We start from the raw sequence: 21,677 nt of genomic DNA, 5'->3' as shown, positions 1-21,677 counted from the left end.
TTATGAAGTGCTTTTTCATCTTCAAAGAACCTATTAACATTAAATTACTCTTTTCTAAAATTCTCCCTCAAGGTAGGTAAGTGAAATTATTATCCCTTATTTGAAGATGGGAAGAGAAAAGTGGAGAGGCCAGGACATGCTATGTAGACCTAACATTTAAAGGATTTCAAAAAAAGAAAAAAAAAAAAAAACGTTCCCACTGCAGAGACTGTGGAGATCTGGGTTTTCAGGCTATGATTTCCCCATTAGCTCTCCTGTATGCTTACATTTTTGGAAAAGAAGTCACAGCACATTTTGTGTAAGTGACCACTGGTGAAGGCATGGGAGAAGCTTCCGTGCTGTGCTAAGATGGGAGATGTCATTTCCTATTTTTCTAATGTCCCTGGTTTATTAGGATTTAAACTGAGGAAAGCTTTCAAGAGTTCAAAGTTAATTATTATTTGACCAGACTGTTTACATTACCTTACTTTAGCATCCTAACATGTAGCATGGGGATTAAAAATTATGCTTTGATTACATGACTCAGACTGTTTTATGAATACATTATGACCTTATTAAATAAATGGAAATGGATGATGCCCATCTTAAAAATTTGCTTTGAGGACAAAGGAAATGAAAGTAGTCTCTAGTAACAATACAACCCTGAGGCTAGATACAATATGTGGTCAATATCAGGGCTGAAAAATTCTTAGGCTTGACTCTAAGTATAAAAATTTAAAATATTGGAAGTATTGGATAAGTCACTGACTTGTTTAAATAGAATTAACAGAGTCAGCAACATCTCATCTTCAAAAGACTTTCTATCAGAAGAGGTTTTTAAAATATAAGTTATATAAAGGTTTATTTTCTGTTTAACCTCAATTTCATTAAAGGATATATATGTTCAGAGCAGTAGGAAGGGTGACGAGTTGGACTGCAACAGAAACTGGGATGACTAGAGGGCCAGGGCCAGTGCCAACCACCTGGAAAGGATTTCCTAAACTGAGAATAGTAAAGCTGTCTGGGAAAAGTGTTGAAAGGAACATTTCAGATGGACCAGAGACAAAAGTTCAACCATAATCAAGTTGAGAACAGGAACAAAGTCCCCAAATGGACACAGGGTCTGAGAAGGGTCAGAATTGGTGGAGACATGTAAATCTCACGATCAGTAATATGTATGTGAAAGACACGTGGAAATCATTCTAGATTTCTAAGAAAGTGTGTGACATAATCCAGGAGACAAACCCTCAGGCACAGGCTGGGAACAGATCAGACGGATGCCTTGGGACCTCTGTGGGCACAGACAGACAAGAAGGGCTTCCAGTTTTCAGATGATGAGTAGCAAACGTGGACTCCAAGATTGGCTTTCCCTACCATCCAGTCTTCTAGGGACTTTCTCCTTATATTCTAACCTCAAAGAATATCAATTAATTCTATTATACAAAGAAAATACAATCAGTTGATAAATCTTCAAAACCGCAAAGCTGAAGAGAACATAGTTGCAAGCTCCGACATCATGTTGATTTATTACGTTGTGTGTGCTTCCCATCCTTCTCCTTCACCAATACAGTTAATTCAGAACCAATTACATAACTAGCTTCAAGTATTCCTGGTATCTGGTTATACCAGTACTTCCAGTATAGGATGAGAACGTGATTTGTCAGAGCCATTACTATTTCCCCATCATGTAGAAAGTACAAAATGTCACTGTAGCTGAGACTTGGGTAGTCGTTCAGGAATTCTAATAATTTCCTGAACCATAATGTCACCAGGCTATATGCTCTTGTCTGTTGTGCTCCAAGGACCCCAGCAACTAGACAGTGCCTCACAAATGGCTTATTGAACCCATTTTCATGGATTTGTTAAAAGATTGAATGGATGGATGGATGAAAAACCTAGAAGTTGCTTAAGGTATATCCAGTAGATTATTTTTTTAACCTGCTTCAGTTTTCATGAATACTGTGCTTTATATAATGAAGCATAGACAAGGGAATGGTATGACAGTTAAGGGGTCAATAGGGCACTGTGAGTTTTGCCTGGAGCACAGTGACACCACTATTCCTTTATTCTCTGGGCTGTGCAGCTCAGATAATCAAGGCCTTTTAAACCTTTACCTTCCTATTTTACCCAGTTGGATGAGGATATAGCAGATCTCAGAATATTTTAGTTATCCAGGCAAGCAGCATGTTTTGTTCAATTTTTCTATATAATTCTGGGCATGGACGCAAACTCTTTGTCTCATTAAAAATCAGAGTCTCCTCTTACATGAAATTAAATATATGACTTTAGGGATTCAGCTTACAAACTCCACAATAATATGTTTAATAATCATTCCAGAACACTAAGGAAGAGGATTATCCTCTTTATAGTACCCTGCACTGGGTACTATATTGCCTTCCCAGACTTGCCGCAGCAAATTTTCACAAACTGAGTATTCTCCATTCTGGAAGTCCAAAATCAAAGTGTCAGCAAGGGGCTTCCCTAGTGACCCAGTGGCAAAGAATCCACCTGCCAATGCAGGAGACACGGGTTCGATCCCTGGTCCGGGAAGATCCCACATGCTGGGGAGCAACAAGGCCCGCATGCTACAACTATTGAGCCTATGCCCTAGAGCCCGGGATCCACAACTACTGAGGCCATGTGCCGCAGACGCTGAAGCCCACATGCCCCGCAGCCCATGCTCCACAGCAAGAGAAGCCACCACAGCTAGAGAACAGCTCTCATAGCAACAAAGACCCAGCACAGCCAAAAATAAATGTAAAATTTTGTCAAGATGTCACCAGGGACTTGTTCCCTCTCAAGACTCTAGGGGAGAATGCTCCCTGACTTCACTCAGCTTCTGCTGGCTCCAAGCGTTCCTTGACTTACAGGAGCACCATTTTAGTCTCTGCTTCTGTATCTTCTCTTCTGTCTCTTATAAGGACCTTTGTCAGTGGACTTAGGGCCCACCTGGACAATCTAAGATGACCTCAGCTTGAGATCCTTAATTATATCTGCAAGGACCCTTTTTCCAAATAAGGTCATGTTCACAGGGTTCAGGGTTGAGGAAATGGATGCATCTTCGGGGGCACATTCAACCCACTACAGATAATCAGCACAGTCTACTTCTGGAAGAACGTTCTCTGAGAGGGAGTCACCCATTTGGCCCACCATATTGCCACACTGAGGAGCAAGCAGCTCTGGTCTTACTCCTTTGCCTTCCCACAGGACTGATACTAATGGGGGCACTTGGCAGGGACCAAGGCTAGACATGCATTTCAGTTGCTAATTAGCAATCAGAAGGTCATATCCTGTCGTTATCTTATGTTGGCATCTTTTTCATGACAGATGAAGAAAACTTCAGATTTTCTCAGCTAATTTGCAATGCTGTTTCCACACACAGCGAAGCTAGGAAAGCCAAACATAAATCAAGCAATATTTAAACAGTTTGAGAGGGCATGAGGGAGGCAACTCATCATCCATTCCTTGAAATAGCATCTGAATTAAAGGTATAAAGAATAGACCTAACTTCCTGCTGTACAGCACAGGGAACTATATTCAATATTATGTAATAACCTGTAGGGAAAAAGAATCTAGAAAAGAACATATGCATACATACATATGTATGTGTAACTGAATCAATGTGCTGTACACCTGAAACTTACACAACATTGTAAATCAACTATACGTCAATTAAAGTTAAAAAAAAAAGACAAAACAAATATATACTAGTTTGGATTTAACAACAACAGAAAAAATAATAGACCTAACTTTCCTAACCCCAGTGGCCTTGACCTGCATTCCGCTCCAGCCACCTGCTCCCATAATGGCCTTCCCAAGCTCATTATCACCCAGAACTGGGCCATCTCTGAAACTGAAACTATAAAGTGCCTACATCAGTCATTCCACAGCCAGCGCTCCCACCTCCTCCCCTTACCGCAGCTGCTCACCAAGCTCATTTGCACCTCAGATTCACCATCCGCTGCCCATATGGCATGGCTTCCTTCACCCCAGGCCTCCCGCAGGCCTCCTGTCCCTGAACGCAATGCCCCCTCCCCTCCGTGCTTGCACTCCATCTGATGGGCCAAACGCCACCTTGGATCAATACAGAACTCACTCTTCCATGTTCAGGGCCGGAGCTGTTTCCTGAGCCTCTAGTATCGGATCAAGTGAGATGATCCTGAGAGATAATACGATCCTAAATCATACTCTCTGACCTCAGCAGGTTCGACAGCAAAGCTCACCAGTCCTTTGGTGCATCTTTCATTCCCTGTCTTGAAAGCCTCAACCAACCAGATTCCTTCACTTTGAGAAGATAACTTCAGATCTTGCAGACATGGAAGCACTGAGGAGGACCACCTCAATTTCCCACCACAATTACAGCACTGTCCCTGCATTGCCCTCCTCCAGTTCCAGGCAGATCCCTCCACTGAGCCTCTGGACCCATCTGTTCCCAACTCCTCCACACCCTGCTGCAGGAGTTTTATCCTTCTCCTCAATCTTTATACTTTACCCTCTCCCCCTGCCTACAGCTCCTTTCCCTCATCCTCTACTTCACCTACTAAAATCTGACTCAAGTATTCAGCATTGAAATTGCTCTTTCTTTGAGCAGTAGACACCCACTGGTCACAAACTTAGGGGACTATTATCCCTCCCTACCTTAATGGAAACATCACTGCAGTAGATATGAACTCCTACCTGGAGGTCTCTGGAAGTCTGCTCCCTTAGATCCTGAGACACCAAGATCTTCTAGTTTTCCTTTTATTGCTATCATATGTAAATATTTATAACTTTATCAGTAGTCAGCATCCACTGTAAAAAACTTAATGGACATGAGGAAATATTCCACACAGAAATAAGTGCTATTAATATTTTGGCTTAAGTCCTTCCATGCTATTTTATTAGATGGATGTATGGATAGTTGAATGGATAGATGAATGCATAGATGGATAGACAAGTGAACAGACAGACACATAGATGGAAAGACATAATTTTACATAATATACTACAGAGTACATCATGCAAAATGCCAAGCTGGATGAATCACAAGCTGGAATCAAGATTGCCAGAACAACAACCTCAGATATAGAATAGCATACAGCAATATGAGAATAGCAACCTCAGATATGCAAATGATATCATTCTAATGGCATAAAGTGAAGAGGAACTAAGAGCCTCTTGATGAAGGTGAAAGAGAAGAGTGAAGAAGTAGGCTTAAAACTCAACATTCAAAAAACAAAGATCATGGCATCTGGTCCCATCACTTTATGGCGAATAGAAGGGGAAAAAGTGGAAACAGTGACAGATTTTATTTTCTTGGGCTCCAAAATCACTGTGGACAGTGATTGCAGCCATGAAATTAAAAGATGCTTGTTCCTTGGAAGGAAAGCTATGACAAACCTCGACAGCATATTAAAAATCAGAGATATTATTTTGCTAACAAAAATCTGTATAGTCAAAGTTACAATTTTTCCAGTAGCCATGTACAGATGTGAGAGTTGGACCATAAAGAAGGCTGAGGCCCAAAGAATTGATGCTTTTGAATTGTGGTGCTGGAGAAGACTCTAGAGAGTCACTTGGACTACATAGAGATCAAACCAGTCAATCCTAAAGAAAATCAACCCTAAATATTAATTGGAAGGGCTGATGCTGAAGCTGAAGTTCCAACATTTTGACCACCTGATATAAAGAACTGACTCATTGAAAAGACCCTGATGCTGGGAAATATTAAAGGCAAAAGAAGAGGACAGCAGAGAATGAGATGGTTAGATAGCTTCACTGACTCAGTGGACTTGAATCTGAGCAAACTCTGGGAGATAGCGTGAACAGGGGAGCCTGGTGTGCTTCATTCCAAGGGGTCACAAAGAGTCAAACATCACTTAGCAACTGAACAACAACAGCAGCGAACAGCAGTTGAATCAAAGTTTGCTGTTTTATAAACTTTTCTGTGTTCAAACTTTTCTGTGTTCTATTCTGTGTCCAAACTATGAATTTTAAATCTGTGTTTTTATCCTGATTTCTCTGTTGAGTTTCAAACTCTTACTTAATGTCGTCATTTGATCCTCCTCCAAGTTAACATCTAATCTCTCCCAGGAGTCACTTCCTGTCATCCTTCTCTTTCTGCTCAAATAAAGCTTCTTGTCTTATCAATTTCCCCTTCAAGATGTTCCTCACAATTACCTGGACGTACTGTAATGCCCTCCAATGTGTCCCATTTTCAGATCTATCCCTCACATGGCTGCAGGTAGATTTCTCTAAAATGCCAAACCCTTGCTTAAGCCCTTCAGCAGGTCCCCATTCTCTAACAGTTTAAAAGCTGAACTGGTTGGCCTTCCAGGATCTCCTGCTTCCTCTTTCTTCAGCATAATCTTGCCCCTTCTTCCTCTGTCTGTGTCATCGTGAATTTCTTGCTGTCCTAAACACATTTTGTTCTGTGCCTGCCTCTTTCTTTATACGATCTCATTTTCTTGGAAAGCCCTTCCCTGCCTTCTGAAGCAGACTAACTTCTACTCATTCTTCAAAGTTCACCTCAGTCATCACCTCCTCTGGGAAGCCTGCCTGGATTTAATCCCTCCCAAGTCAGCTAAGTCTCTCTTCTCTGGATTTACACACATTCTGTGCACTCTTCTAGAGCACATGTTAGTTACATGGTAATGAAATACTGCATTGCTAGCTCTCTCCACCTTCCTGACATGTACATTTTTTGGAATGAATGTTTGCCTTCATATCTTTGCATGCACCTGGCACATAGGAGGCACTCAGTAAATTTGTTGAAATTAAAAATGCATTTAAAAGCAATCTAAGCCTCCTTTGATGTCACACCCTCCTCGTATCACTTTGGTTCACTGCTCCGCTTTAAAGAAGCATTCCTACAAAGAGTTTTCTGTGCTGACTTGCTCTGCTTTCTCTTCTGCTGTTCTGTCCAGCTTTTCTTCCCTTTTCCTGCTCTCATGGAGGTTGCCTAATCCAGTGGTCAACTCTCAGACCTATTGTGTGATCTCAGAGGCATTTGACAGTCAGTCTCTGCCTCCTTCCTGAACAAGCTCCACACTCCTAGGTTCTTCTCATCACTCAGCACCTGTTCCTGCTCAGTTTACTTTATCGTCACTCCTCACCTTACAGATCCCTGGATGTTTCATTGCTTAAGGTTCAACCCTTGGTCCACTGCTCCATCTGCATGCACTTCCAAGGTGGTCTCATCCAACTTCATGAATTCATGTAGCTCCATCCATCTCTACCCTGATTACTCCACGTTAACGTCCACAGCCTGGCCCTGTTCCTAGAAATCCTGACTAATTGGTAAAACTGCCCACTCAACAGCTCCACCCCAATATTTAATAGGCATCACAAACTTAATAGGTCTAAGTTTAGACCCATTAAAGAACTCTCCAGTTTCTCTTCTAAACCTTCTCTTCTCTGCACAATTGCTCTGGCCCGACACCATGGACTGTCTTTGATGCCTGTCTTTTTCTCACATCTCTCATCCAGGCCATCAGCACATCCTCTTGGCCCTGTCGTGAAAATATATCCCCAAAGTGACCTCATCACCTCCACCCCCACCACCCCAGTGTACACTGCCATCACCTCCCACCTGGATGACTGCAGGAGCCTCCAGACTGGCCTCTCTTCTCCCACGCTAGACAGCCTCACCTCTCTTCATGCAATATCTAGAGGGGTTATTCCCAATGTCAGTCAGTTCATCCTGTGGACCCTGTGGGAAACCTGTGGTGGATTCCCATCACTCTCTGGATGGACTCCACAGTCCTTCCCATGCCTGCCCAAACCTGCATGGTCTGCGGCCTGGGAAATCTCTCCAGATACGTGTTCTCCCATCCTCCCTCTCTCTCTCTCTCCGGCATCCAGTCCTTGTGCCCTCTTTACAGTTATTCAGGCAAACCATACATGTTCCCACCCCAGGCATTGTTTCCTGCTAGCTTGTACTGCTCCTTCTCCTGGAGGCTCACTCAGGTCAGACATCATTGCCTCAGAAAGGATGACGTAATCTGGTACATTTGGGAGGAGTTATCCTCCCCTCCTGTCCTTTTCCCAAGAGAGTCATAGACCTAGAACCTAAGTTCTAGGTGGGAGTCTAAAATGATGTTTGGAGGACTTCCCTGCAGGTGCAGCAGTTAGGACTCCATGCTTCCACTGCAGAGGGCATTGCGCCCATCCCTGGTTGGGGAACTAAGATCCCTCAAGCTGTGCAGTATATCCAAAAATAAAAATATCAAAAAAAGAAAACATCAATAAAATGATGTTTAGTGGAGTAGGAAGGCACACTTAAGAGATCCAGGGAGTGATGAAAACCACTCAGAGTGGAGCACAAAACCTGGGGCTTAAGACCTTTATTGCCTCAGAGAGCCCAGGAGAGGCAAGCTATGCCCGTGTGTCACAAAGGGGACTGTGATCACCTATTAGGATATCCTGCCCTGAAGAGAGTGGTTTTGTCCCATACCCCTCAGCGGACATCTGGCAACATCTGGAGGCAGTTTTGGTGATCACAACTTCAAGGGGATAGATGGCACTGGAATCTAGTGGCAGAGGCCAGGGGCTGTGTGAAACACCCTGCAGGTCACCGGGCAGTAAATGTCAACTGTGCTACAGTTGAGGAACCAGCTCTGTTCTTTTGAGAACCTCTGGGATCTCTTAAAGGACTTTAACCCCTGCAAATCTTGGTCCGTTGCCAGGGAGCAGTGATGGGGAAAGAACCCAAAAGGAGCAGGGATGGAAAACATGACTGCTGTGGAGAGAACCTTCTAGAACTCAGCCATCAGTCTGCAGGAGGTAGACCATGCACACAGTGGGTGTAGCTGCAGAGTCATAGCTTGGGAGGCAGGCCGTTGTGATGGTGCCTAGGGGGCATTCAGGCCCGGGGCAGTGTTAGCAGCCCTCGGGTTTCATTCAGTGACAACAAAATGCTTTTGAGCCCCTGGGATTTGCCAGTGCAGTGCTGGTTCTGACAGTTGTTTGTGCTCCAGAAGATGCTGTGGTGTTTGGAAGAGACCATCAAAGTCTGCAAACTGTGTGCTGGCTTTTGAGCAGACCTCAGAGTCCTGCCAGCTGTCCTTGTATCTGCCCCAGCCCCTCACCCCTTCCTCAAGGGAAGCAAGAACCAAGCATGCTATCACCAAATGTTCAGCTCTTTACAGTTCCCTAATACATTGATTGGGTTGGTCAAAAAGTTCATTCAGGTTTTCCATAAGACCTTATGGAAAAACCCGAACAAACCCTTTGGCCAACCCAACACTATCTGATGCCCTTTCCAGGCAGGAAGGCCAGGAGATGGGGCCAGCTTTGGGCCTTTCAAGGCCCGAAGCTGGTACAGGAAGTATCTCTGATGCTGAGTCATGCAGAAAGAGATTGATAGCTTACAGGTCAAGAAAACCCTAAAAGGGTCACCGGAACCTAGAGACACTGTGGCATAATTGTTATAGGGCCAAGATTAATGCCAGAGGTTCAAACCAGAAAGACCACAGCAGAACCTTTCAGACTTGAATCGTTGCCTGGGTGCTGCTTTGAGGGTGTTATTCCATTTTTGTATCGCTTTCATATAAGAGGATTAACAAGAAGCCTTTTAAAAGGGTTTTGCTGCACTATCTAAAATATCCTCCCAGAGTAATTTGGTATTTCTATAAAATTTTATTGACATATAGTTGATTTATACTGTTGTGTAATTAGGCCCTTTATTTTCTTCACTTGGCAAACTTCCCCTTCCATAAATCTGATCTGTGAACAAGAAATTCCTCTCCCAAACATCCTGAATTCTTTGCCATTATGCAAACTGCTTTTGTTTAAACAGTCAGTTGAAAAGTACACCGTGAAATCATTACATCCTACCTCCTGCTACAACATGTTTCCATACAAAGTTTTGTTAGAGAGACGGATGAAGGAGAGCAAAAGGGAAGGAGAGATCTACTAGTTCAGCTTCCGGGGGTAAAGCACTCAGCACATCTATCCGTTGACTCAGTGACCTCAGATCTCTGCAGTTTGATCTTTCCGTACATCTTTCTGAATAGAGACCTGCTCTAGATATTAGAAATGTGAACAGTTAGCTTCGTTGAGCAGACTTCAAATGGTGCTTCAAAGATTTTCAGTAGGTTTGTACTGAAAAGTACAAAACAAAAGTTTGCAGTTCTGCAACAGCAGGAATGTACAGGCTAGTCCTCTGGTCCAATCCATATTCTCGTCCTTCAGTCAGGCCTGGATGTGTAGTCTAGAGTCCTGAGCCTGGGAAAGGGATCAGACATGCCACCTCTGAATGAACACCCTGGTAGGCTGCCTGTACTAGTGCGAAGTCTTTCAGCAGTTGCCCTATATGATCCCATATGCAGATGAGTAAACTGAGGCTCTGGGATGGTAAGCAGCTTCCCCAAAGTCACACAGGTCAGAAGTGTTAAACCGAGACAGCCTGATATCAGAACTTTCAACTTTGTCCTCATCACCACACTGCCTTTCTTGGATTATTGGCAAACTGCCCAAAGAGTAATGAATCAACAGTAATTCACTCAAGGGGAGAGTCATGTCTTTGCTGGGCCTTTCAAGCCATGTGAGAAGATGTGCTAGAAATGTGTGAAACTCCATTGCCTTTGAACGCTCACTACAGTGTACAAAACTAAGATGGAAGTGAGATAAACCCTTGCCAGTAACATTGGTTGCTTTCAGATCTCCTGCCATGATCTCCCTCAGCATTGTTAGGAAGGCTCAGAGTGGCTGCAGGTGCTTATCAGAGGTAACTCAAGTTCATCTCCCAGACGTCTGGTGAGGTATTGATGAGGCTGCTTAAAGAGTGACATCTGCCCATTTTAAAGTTTCTCCCATGGTCCGAGAGTTGACTGGCTGTATGCTGTCCCTGCTCCAATACCTGTGAGCAGATGGGTAAAGATGAAAACCAGTTAGGTGTCCATCCGAATGGGAGGGGCTAAACCAAGCACAGGACATTTATAAAAATGAAATACTTTGGAGTTCATTTAAATTGGATGATGAAAACCTGTGTTTTCAGATATGTGAAGATCTCTAGGCTGGGCTGTGGTGTGAAATGAAGCTTTAGAGAAACAAGAATGGGAAGGAGACTCCATTATCAAAAGCATGTGTGTGGTCACCACTGATACTCTGGAGGAAGGACCCGCCAGGGTCAAGGGTGTTGCTTCAGGAGATGGAGTTGGTGCATTTTTATTGATGTTGTCTATGTTGCTTATATTTTTTTTTGTACTAAAAAATACCCAATTCTATTATTTTTCTTTGACAAGAGGGTAAGGACTGGTGATATCAAAAATGAAAACTTGCAGTGTATTGAAAATCAAGGATTTGAAAAGAACTTCATGTTTCTTCAAACCACAGAGTGGGTGGGGTTGGGTTTAGAAATCAAGCTGTGAGTTGCCCATGTTCCTGCCCTGAAGAAAGACAGACCAGGCCTTCTCACAAGACCTGTGTTTGACTGACTATCAGTAGGGGAGTTTTTTCCTATTAAATATGGGGTTCATGGTATTTTGCTATACGATCATCTAATTGTGATGTCGTAGGTCCAAATGGGTTTCTGTGAAATCATCTCTGATCAGTAAATAAATAGAAAAAAATGGCTCGTATATTTTTTAAAGTCAGTAACACACCTTAGTGAGTGAATTCGCTCAGTCGTGTCTGACTCTTTTGCAACCCCATGGACTGTAGCCTACCAGGCTCCTCCATCCATGGGATTTTCCAGACAAGAATACTGGAGTGGGTTGCCATTTCCGGTGATGGCAAATCAGAATGTCCTATGGAGTTTTCATGTGACACCAAGAGGGAGCTAGAGGAAAACATTCTCTCCCTCCATCCCCCGCCTTGAGGATTACTGATTGGAGAGAGCCCTGTTTCTGACCCTCCAGGGTGTCGTATTCTTCAGGCAGTTAGGATGAAGGAAAGGCTGAGCCCCACCATCTGGTTCCAGGGGACGGTCGCAGTGAGACCCAGCCTGGTGTAGCTAGCATGTGGATTTAGACATGCCTGGGACGTGCAGTTGGGGGACAGCCTTGTCTCCTCATGTCCTCCACGTCATATGTGCGCGTATCCGCTGATTTACCTGATAGCTGAGGCCTGTCCAGTGAAGAGAAGTGGTATAGTGCCCATCACTGGAATCAGACCCTGTGGGCACATCCCACATGCTTAGGAAGGAGTGGGGAGGGCAATAGGAGGCACACTGCCTGCAGGGCATCTGGGGTTTCAGAAGTGATGTGATCCAAGCGAAGCAGAAGAGCCACCCAACAAGTGGCCAGCAGCACTGAGGTTCAGATGTGAATGCGTGGGCTTAGGTGCCCCTTAGCCATCCATGACTTTATCAACCTCAGGATGAAAGGAGAGGGAGTGGCCCTGTGAAACCCTCAGGGGCCCAGCAACTCTGCCGTGAGGCCCCTCTGACCCGAGCAGGTTGACACAGAGGGGCTGTTTTCCTACCAGCCCCACGGAAATGAGCCCACGCCACTCGGAAAAGCATGTCTTGGGCAGCAGCCCGGGGGCTGGTCGCAGAGGTGCCAGAGCCTGCAGCTCAGTAACCATCCTTGGGGGTGTGCTGAGCCCAGTGTGCCTTCAGGAATGGCAGCCCATGACAAAGGAGGAGCGGTACCACACCAGGAACAGGACTGGCCTGCAGCCTCAGAGAAGACCCCTCATGGGTCCCCTGAGAGGAAGGGGTGCCTACGGCCCTGCAGGTTCACATGGATGGTGGAAGAGGGCTCTTAAACTGGAGACCCTGGGGCCTGGATAAATAAAGTAACACATGCCCCCCATGCACTGGGGAGGAGGAGGCTGCTCCTTCTGTAGGGACTCAATTTTATTGATCCTTAGAACTCTTTATTTGTGCCTAATAACTTAGATCAAAACAGAAACTTTGGGGGTGTTTTTTGCTTAAATTATCTGGATGCTGCTGCTGCTGCTGCTAAGTCACTTCAGTCGTGTCTGACTCTGTGCGACCCCACAGATGGCAGCCCACCAGGCTCCCCCGTCCCTGGGATTCTCCAGGCAAGAACACTGGAGTGGATTGCCATTTCTTTCTCCAATGCATGAAAGTGAAAAGTGAAAGGGAAGTCGCTCAGTCGTGTCCGACCCTCAGCGACCCCATGGACTGCAGCCTACCAGGCTCCTCCACCCATGGGATTTTCCAGGCAAGAGTACTGGAGTGGGGTGCCATTGCCTTCTCCGAAATTATCTGGATAGTTTCTCTAATAATCAATCTAAAGTCTAAAGAAAAGGACTTTCTTTCCATCTCCTAATTCCTACACATTACCATCCTGTGTTGACACCAGACACAATCAATTTCCCGGCAAGTAGTTGTCCAGGCTGGGTGAGACAAAGGAGATGTACAAGCCCTGGAAGATGTTTTCTTGTTCGTGAGATTGTCAAGGCAATTCATCAGCCTGGAATGGTTTGCCATTCCAATCTCGGCCTTCTAAGCTGTTGTTTGGATTTGAATTGTACAGTCCCTGCAGTGTGCTTATACAAACACATCCCAGATCATAGTTCATCGCTCTGGAATATATTTTACTGTATGTACTTGACTGGCTGCAAGCCATCCTGTCTGTGTTTATATAAAGCCAAACCACATTATCATAGATTGCTTGCACAGCTATGAAAAAATATCAAGGACCTACTAGTTGCCCCCATCAGCCTGTGAAACCAATATAATTTTGTCTTTAGAAATTCCATCTATGCCCAACCCCATTCAAAGCAGATAAACAATTCTCAGTGGGTGGTCTGCGTTGCAGCCCCCTTTGCTAAAAACAGCCCCATCTGCCTCCCTCCATCTTATCACAGCCCCTGGTTGAGAGGCATGCCATGGTGATCCTGGCTGTAAAGTGCTGAACAAGACACCCAGCTCTGAGCCCTCCTCACCAGACCCTACTTTCAGGTTTGGTCCAGGGTGGGCATCCAGCCTGAGTTGGACAATCAGGGAATCATGCTGGAAATCTGAACCTAGATCAATGAAAGTCAAGCTGGTCACTCCAGAGGCTTGAACTCCAAGCTGAAAAACATTAGCAGTGTTGGCAGTGGGAGAGAAGAAAGAAGCAGACGTCCACAGAAAGGAACAAAAGGGAGACTTCAGATGAGGGTGGAGTCACCCCAGTATCTGAGCTCAACTGCATTCCTGATGCTGGATTTCTTAAGACACCACCAGAACTTTGTAACAAATTCCCCCTTCTAATGATCACAAGGTGTTGGAAGCCAACATAAAATAATAATAGCTATCACTTGAAGAACGCTGTTTTCCAGAAAAGGAAATGAAGAATAGGTGGGTAACTGCTGGCACAAGGTCACACAGTGGGCAGCCCAGCCCCTGGACCAGAGGATGAATTTTGCTGCTCTGTGGCTTCTCAAAATGGGCACAAAGGAAAAGACTTGGTCTGGCATCAGGCAGACACGGGTCAGTGTCCTGGCTGTGCCACTTCCCCAGTGCTAATTATTGACCTGTGATTCTGGTGGAATGAAGATAGCCACAGTCATAAACACAGCTGTTGCAAGAATCAGTGCAATATGATCTGTGTTGGTCTGATAGGCATTCCATAAAAGTTATTTTTAATCTGTTTCCCATTTTTCACTTGTAGCGAACTACAGGGACTAGAACTGATAGAACATTGTGAAGGATGGTGATAACCAACATTCCTTCTATATCTTTATTGCCTTTTTATATCTTTCTCTATATGATGCTGAGATCAATATCCTTTATAATGTAAGGAAACATTCTCCTACTCTTGGTTTACCATGAAATTTTTATTTTTCTTCAAGGCAATTAATGGTGGATCTTTTCAAGACATTTTTAGCTTCTAACCAAAAAAAAAAGAAAGCAAAGAAAAAGCCGTATGATTTTTGTCTTTTGATATTAAAATTAATTTCAATGATGGAATGCCTAATAATAAACTGTCCTTAATTTCCTAGAATCAAGCATCCTAAATCATTTGGCATTATTCAGGGAATGGACTGGTACTTTCTCTTGTGTTTTACTTATGACTTTTTAGCGTGTGAGTTCAGCATCTTTAGTTTTCTTTCCTCTGCTCTTTTCCAGATTGTATTTTGTGATTATGGCAGTTCATAATGATGAATTAAGTTTTCTACCATTTTCTGGTTTCTGAAGCTATTTAAATATTTGGGGTGAAAATACCCCAACTATAAGGATATCCTATAAGGACTATATCCTTATATCCTCAAAATTTTGAGACATAGTTTATACTATGGTTATTTGTCTATTTAAGTTCTTACTTTTTCTTAAATAGATTAGAATAATGTATATTTTGCTGAAGAATTTACAGTTTATTGAGGTAGTCCATTTCTTAACATTGAGTTGAAAGTATTTCCATATAATATTTTTATCTGCTCCATTTCTGTGGACACTTTCTGCCCACTGAGATTACCATTTCTCTTTATTAGACCTCCCGGAGCCAACTCTAAGGGAGGCAGGTCGTTGGCAGGCATTTGCTCTCTTCCCACGTTGGGTGGTGTTGCCATCTCCCGCGCATGGCCACAGCCCCATGTCATGTTAGGAACATCAGTTGTGATGCCTCAGAGTCCATTAGAGTGGATAAGCCTGCATGGGATAGGAGTGAACAGTGCTTTTAGACGCAGGACTGTAGCTCCCAGGTTGGAGACCTGCCAGTTATTGGGATATCAGTAAAGACCATCAGGGGATGCAATACTGATGGCACAACCTGGCCTCAAGGACTATAAGCTGTTCATCTGGTCCATGGGCCTCCTCGTCCACAGTGCCCCTATAGCACCTGTACTGAGGTTCTGCTCACCTCTTGTCCCTCCAGAGCCAATAATATTTGCATGTTATTTCATGCAAAAAGAATGGAGGAGCCTGGTGGGCTACAGTCCATAAGGTTGCAAAGAGTTAGACATGACTGAGCAACTTCACTTTCATGCAAAAAGAATAGACTACTTTAAAGATGGCTGTTTGAAGTGATTTTTATGATTGCATTTATTACAGGATCTTATAATCTATTCATTTAAACCATTTTCATAGCAGTTACAGAGTACAAAGTCTTTTTAGTCTAAGAAGAGCCTCATGAAAGGTTGTGGAGATGGGTTAGTTGGAAATTCCAACAGGGGATCTGAGAAAAGTCACAGCTAAGACTATGTTTAGGTGAAAATCTAGTTAGATAGGAAGAGACAGAAAAGACCCCCTTAGGTCTCTGGACATAGGTACCAGAGATGGGCAGTACCCAGGGTGAGGGAGCCAGTGGGCTTGACCAGACAGAGGGAAGCTGATTTAGGAACAGGGCAACAATGGGACCAAGCTCTTAGGAGCTGCAGCATGCAGCTAGGCAGGTTGCCAGCAAAAAATGCCAGAAAACTATTTGCTCCAACAAGGATTTAGATCAGTGAAGGCCCTTACATCGGGAGGTGGCCAGGTCTATACAACCAGTTCCTCCCAGCAGAGACCTTGCTCTTCCTGTGTGGCCATGTAGGCTCCATGTAGGTCCTGTGGCCATGACCGCTTACCACACTGGGATTCCACATACCTCACCTCTCTGACCACGAGCATGATCGCCATCTGTGAGTCATGTTCAAGTTCCCCCACCTTCCAGCATAGGGTCAGGCACACATGAGACCTTCGGGTGCAATCTATGGGATGCTTGAATGGGTAAGAATGCATGGTCCAAAAAACTTTCCATATCCTTGGGTTCAGATCCTCAGGTTCAATGCTGGCTGTTTGTCTGGGTCCCAGAATTCCCCTTCACCAGCCCTTTTTCTTCTCTTGGGTCCTTATACAGTCAGGTCTGAGAAGAAGATTCCAGTAAAATGACTCTGTTCGGTTGCTTGAAGAGGTGTGTTCATTTAGTACATACCAAGTTCATAGCCATTGTTCATGGTAAAGAATAAAAAGAAAGGGTGCCTCTCTTGTGTCATCACTTGGCAAGTTTTTGAAGTGGCTTAAGATGAATACAACAAAGAAACACGTCAACTAACAATACATGGCTCTGCCTTATCTGTGTTCTAGGTTCAGGTTCAGTGGTAGAATCTTAGGCCTGGCTCTGATCCATCAGTACCTTCTGGATGCTTTCTTCACGAGACCCTTCTATAAGGCGCTCCTGAGACTGTAAGTGTCCCCCCAGCCCTGCCCGCAGGACCAGAGGCACCGACCCCCCTGACTCCTCTGGCCCTTTGGTCACTGTTTGCCCTACTCATTCCTGTTAGGTTTATGGTGCTTTGCTTTTCTGAGTGCTTAAGCTATCACATAAACTGTTTAGTCCAATAAAAAGACATTTGGAGATTTTATATAAAGCATAACAGAATATCATATACCAGACATAAATCAGTTTATATAAATAATTATAGTAGCATTGCAAGCATTATATGAAATTACTAAGTAGAACTGATCTGTCCCTGTATGTAAATCATTATGCTGTACACTCTAAACTTATACAGTGCTGTATGTCAGTTATATCTCAATAAAGGTGGAATAAGATAAAAGAAAAAAATTGATGTATAACTTGGTTATTTTTAAATGATGCTCTTTTCCAATAGCCATGGAGAGTCCTTGAGTCAATAATTGTTTTGTGTGTGCTATTTTAAACATTTTAATACTTTCTTTTCTAATTACTGAATAAACTAAATGTTCATCGATGTATTCAAAAGTATCAAATCACTAAAATACACCTGTGTTGCTTTAGCCTAGAGTGGTATAACCATATTTTGGCATGAGGTCTGAGTAGGTGTTTACTGAAACAATCTGTTTGCCTTTCTTTCTCCCTTTGAATGGACCCAGACCCTGTGATTTGAGTGACCTGGAATATCTAGATGAGGAATTCCACCAGAGCTTGCAATGGATGAAGGACAACAATATCACAGACATCCTCGACCTCACGTTCACGGTTAATGAAGAGGTTTTTGGCCAGGTTTGTGAGATGTGGGGCTTGGAAAAGACATTTTGAGTCTTATTATGAAAAAATTGCATGATATGAAATTTACCATTCTAACCAGGTTTACCGTTCATTCAGTGTTGTTAAGTAGACTCATGTGTTATACAACCCATCTCCAGAATGTCTTCATCATGCAAAACTGAAACCATGTCCATTAAATAATAGCTCCCTATTTTCCCCTCTCCCCAGTCCCTGGAACCACCCCACTTTTCCTTTCCAAGAACTTGTCTACTCTAAGTATCTCATATTCAGTGGACTCATACAGTGTTTGTCTTTTCGCGATCAGCTTATTTCACTTGGCATAGTATCTTCAAGGTTCATCCATGTTTTAGCATGTGACAGGATTGCCTTCTTTTCTAGGGCTGAATAATATTCCATAGCATGTAAATACCATATTTTGTTTAGCCATTCATCAGTTGATGGACACCTAGGTTGCCTCTACCTTTTGAGTATTGTGGATAATGCTGGTATGAACACAGGTATGCAAATCTCTTTTCAAGTCCCTGCTTTAAATTCTTTGGGATATATACTCAGAAGTGGGATTGTTGAATCATATAGTAGTGGGATTTTGTGTTTAAAAATAAGGACTGTCATCCATTCAAAATATAATTCTTTGAGGACTACTGCCTTTATTAAAGTTACTCATGTCTTCTTTGTCTTGTTTTGACATGGATCTAGTCTATAGAGTTTTTTGAAAATCAAATGTGACAGTGAATCAGGAAGTATTTTTGTAAAGTATGCAATATATCTGTAAGATATTTCTCTTATCTGTGCAACTACAACAATACTTTTTATCACTAGCATCCAGATATTTACTCCTCCAAAATGTATGTATCACAGTAGTATTTAACAAGAGAAGCGTCCCATTTTTTTTCTTCCAGTGTTTATATAACATTGAATCATCTGGCTTATAGTTTTATCAGACCAGCCTGATAGCCTGAGCAGATTTAACAATTAAGGTTTTTTGAACATCATTTACAAGAGATTCAAAAGCCTATGACATAAGTAATGTTTGTAATGGAATGTTATAAGAAGTAAGCTGGGATACTTTATAAGTACCTTCATGACTGTGGGCAGTGTGCTGAGTCTATGGGTGATAGTTACCCACTGAACCTTGCAGACCACCCAACACCCACATCTCAATCAAGAATCTTGTTCAGGTCCTGGAAAATGTTAGTGTTTTGATGCATTGTCTTTGCATAAAAATACCTCCAAAGAATACACTTTTCCACATTTGAGAAAAAAAAATTATTTTTTCTTACATCTTTAGAGAGTGTATTTAAATATGTTCAAGAACATGTGATTCACTTAACTGTCCTCCCCCATGTACTAGATGAACGTGTAAGATACACTATTTTTTCTGCGTGACTACTTTTAGCCTATCCTTTACATTTGCCCTATAGTAGGGTTAATTTGTAAAACAAACAAACAAAGAAAACACAATTATTTAGCAAAACAGATTAAGACAAATGGGTACCCGTCTTAAAAACCTTAAGTTAGATCACAAACCTAACTCATGATGCTTAAATTAATTCCACATGGGTGGAAAAGCTGAGCGCTTAAAAGAACAATAAAAAGATGAAAATGAAAGAACTTTTCTTTTTAACTTGCAGTAAGAAATGCTGTTGTAGATGTGACAAAGTCATGAAAGAAAAGATATAGTCAACTAAAATTACTTTTTTAATACCCCATATCAAAACTACACCATAAACAAAGTGAAAATGGCATAATATTTGCTACATTGTAACATATAGCACCGGAGAAGGCAATGGCAACCCACTCCAGTACTCTTGCCTGGAAAATCCCGTGGACGGAGGAGCCTGGTAGGCTGCAGTCCATGGGGTCGCTAAGAATCGGGCATGACCGAGCGACTTCCCTTTCACTTTTCACTTTCATGCATTGGAGAAGGAAATGGCAATCCACTCCAGTATTCTTGCCTGGAGAATCCCAGGGACAGAGGAGCCTAGTGGGCTGACGTTTCTGGGGTCGCACAGAGTCAGACACAACTGAAGCGACTTAGCAGCAGCAGCAGCAACATATAGCACAGACAAAAGTCTGTGTCTTTCAATATAAGAAGAGATCCTGCAGATCAATAAGAAATGATCAAAAACACAATAGAAAATTAGCAAAGAATATAAATGGATAATTCCCAGGAAAGGAAATATTCAACATCATTCACAATTTTTTTAAAATATAAATTTAAACAAAATGAAATACCATTTTCCCTCATGAGAACATCAAGAATCAGAAAGCTTCAGTTCAGTTCAGTTCAGTTGCTCAGTCGTGTCAGACTCTTTGTGACAGCATGAATCACATCACGCCAGGCCTCCGTGTCCATCACCAACTCCCGGAGTTCACCCAAACTCATGTCCATCGAGTCGGTGATGCCATCCAGCCATCTCATCCTCTGTCGTCCCCTTCTCCTCCTGCCCCCAATCCCTCCCAGCATCAGGGTCTTTTCCAATGAGTCAACTCTTCACATGAGGTGGCCAAAGTATTGGAGTTTCAGCTTCACATCAGTCCTTCCAATGATCTCCTTTAGAATGGATTGGTTGGATCTCCTTGCAGTCTGAGGGACTCTCAAGAGTCCTCTCCAACAACACAGTTTAAAAGCATCAATTCTTTGGCACTCAGCTTTCTTCACAGTCCAACTCTCACATCCATACATGACCACTGGAAAAACCATAGACTTGACTAGATGGACCTTTGTTGGCAAAGTAATATCTCTGCTTTTTAATATGCTATCTAGGTTGGTCATAACTTTCCTTCCAAGGAGTAAGTGTCTTTTAGTTTCATGGCTGCAGTCACCATCTGCAGTGATTCTGGAGCCCAAAAATAAAGTCTGACACTGTTCCCACTGTTTCCCCATCTCTTTCCCATGAAGTGATGGGACCAGATGCCATGATCTTCGTTTTCTGAATGTTGAGCTTTATGCCAACTTTTTCACTCTCCTCTTTCACTTTCATCAAGAGGCTTTTTAGTTCCTCTTCACTTTCTGCCATAAGGGTGGTGTCATCTTCATATCTGAGGTTATTGATATTTCTCCTAGCAATCTTGATTCCAGCTTGTGCTTCTTCCAGCCCAGCATTTCTCATAATGTACTCTGCATATAAGTTAAATAAGCACGGTGACAATATACAGCCTTGACATACTCCTTTTCTTATTTGGAACCAGTCTGTTTTTCCATGTCCAGTTCTAACCATGTTGCATGTCCAGTTCCTGACCTCCATATAGGCCTCAAGAGGCAAGTCAGGTGGTCTGGTATTCCCATCTCTTTCAGAATTTTCCACAGTTTATTGTGACCCACACAGTCAAGGCTGTGCCAAAGTCAAAGGCTTTGGCTTCTTCAATAAAGCAGAAATAGATGTTTTTCTGGAACTCTTCCTTTTTCGATGATCCAGCGGATGTTGGCAATTTGATCTCTGATTCCTCTGCCTTTTCTAAAACGAGCTTGAACATCTGGAAGTTCACAGTTCAGAAAGCTTAGCAGTATTCTATTTTGGAGATGGTGGAGAGAAACAGGCACTCTGTACAAGAGTGTAGGTGGAAGGAAGCAGAAGTGAAAGGCACCCTGTGATACGTATCCTCATTCTAAATGCACCTGCCTTTGACTCAGCATCTCTGTCTGGAAATTTGACCTACAAATATGTTCACATCTAATTGAAAAGACTAATGGATAGCAATCTTCATTGCAGCATTGTTGATCACCACACACAAAAAAAAAAACAACAATCTGAACCAATATAAATGTTCAGCAGTAGAACACTGATGAAATAAATTATAATTCATTCACACAATGAAATAGTAGACTAGTAAGATATGTGGTCTGATACC

General features: G+C 42.9%; 1 protein-coding gene across 3 annotated transcripts in view; it reads left to right on the top strand.

Annotated features, from left to right (window-relative positions):
* Positions 1-21,677, top strand: part of HECW1 (HECT, C2 and WW domain containing E3 ubiquitin protein ligase 1) — a 492,408-nt gene that overhangs the window by 450,798 nt on the left and 19,933 nt on the right. For all 3 annotated transcript variants that reach the window (XM_042248727.2, XM_060415079.1, XM_042248728.2), the window contains 2 exons: positions 16,922-17,020; positions 17,690-17,819. In XM_042248727.2, coding sequence (XP_042104661.1) covers positions 16,922-17,020; positions 17,690-17,819 — 229 coding nt within the window. The remainder of the gene's footprint in view (positions 1-16,921; positions 17,021-17,689; positions 17,820-21,677) is intronic.

This window comes from Ovis aries, chromosome 4 (genome assembly GCF_016772045.2).
Source record: "Ovis aries strain OAR_USU_Benz2616 breed Rambouillet chromosome 4, ARS-UI_Ramb_v3.0, whole genome shotgun sequence".
NCBI lineage: Eukaryota > Metazoa > Chordata > Mammalia > Artiodactyla > Bovidae > Ovis > Ovis aries.
The sequence above is the reverse complement of the archived record's forward strand: the minus strand, read 5'-3'. Positions and strand labels throughout refer to the sequence as shown.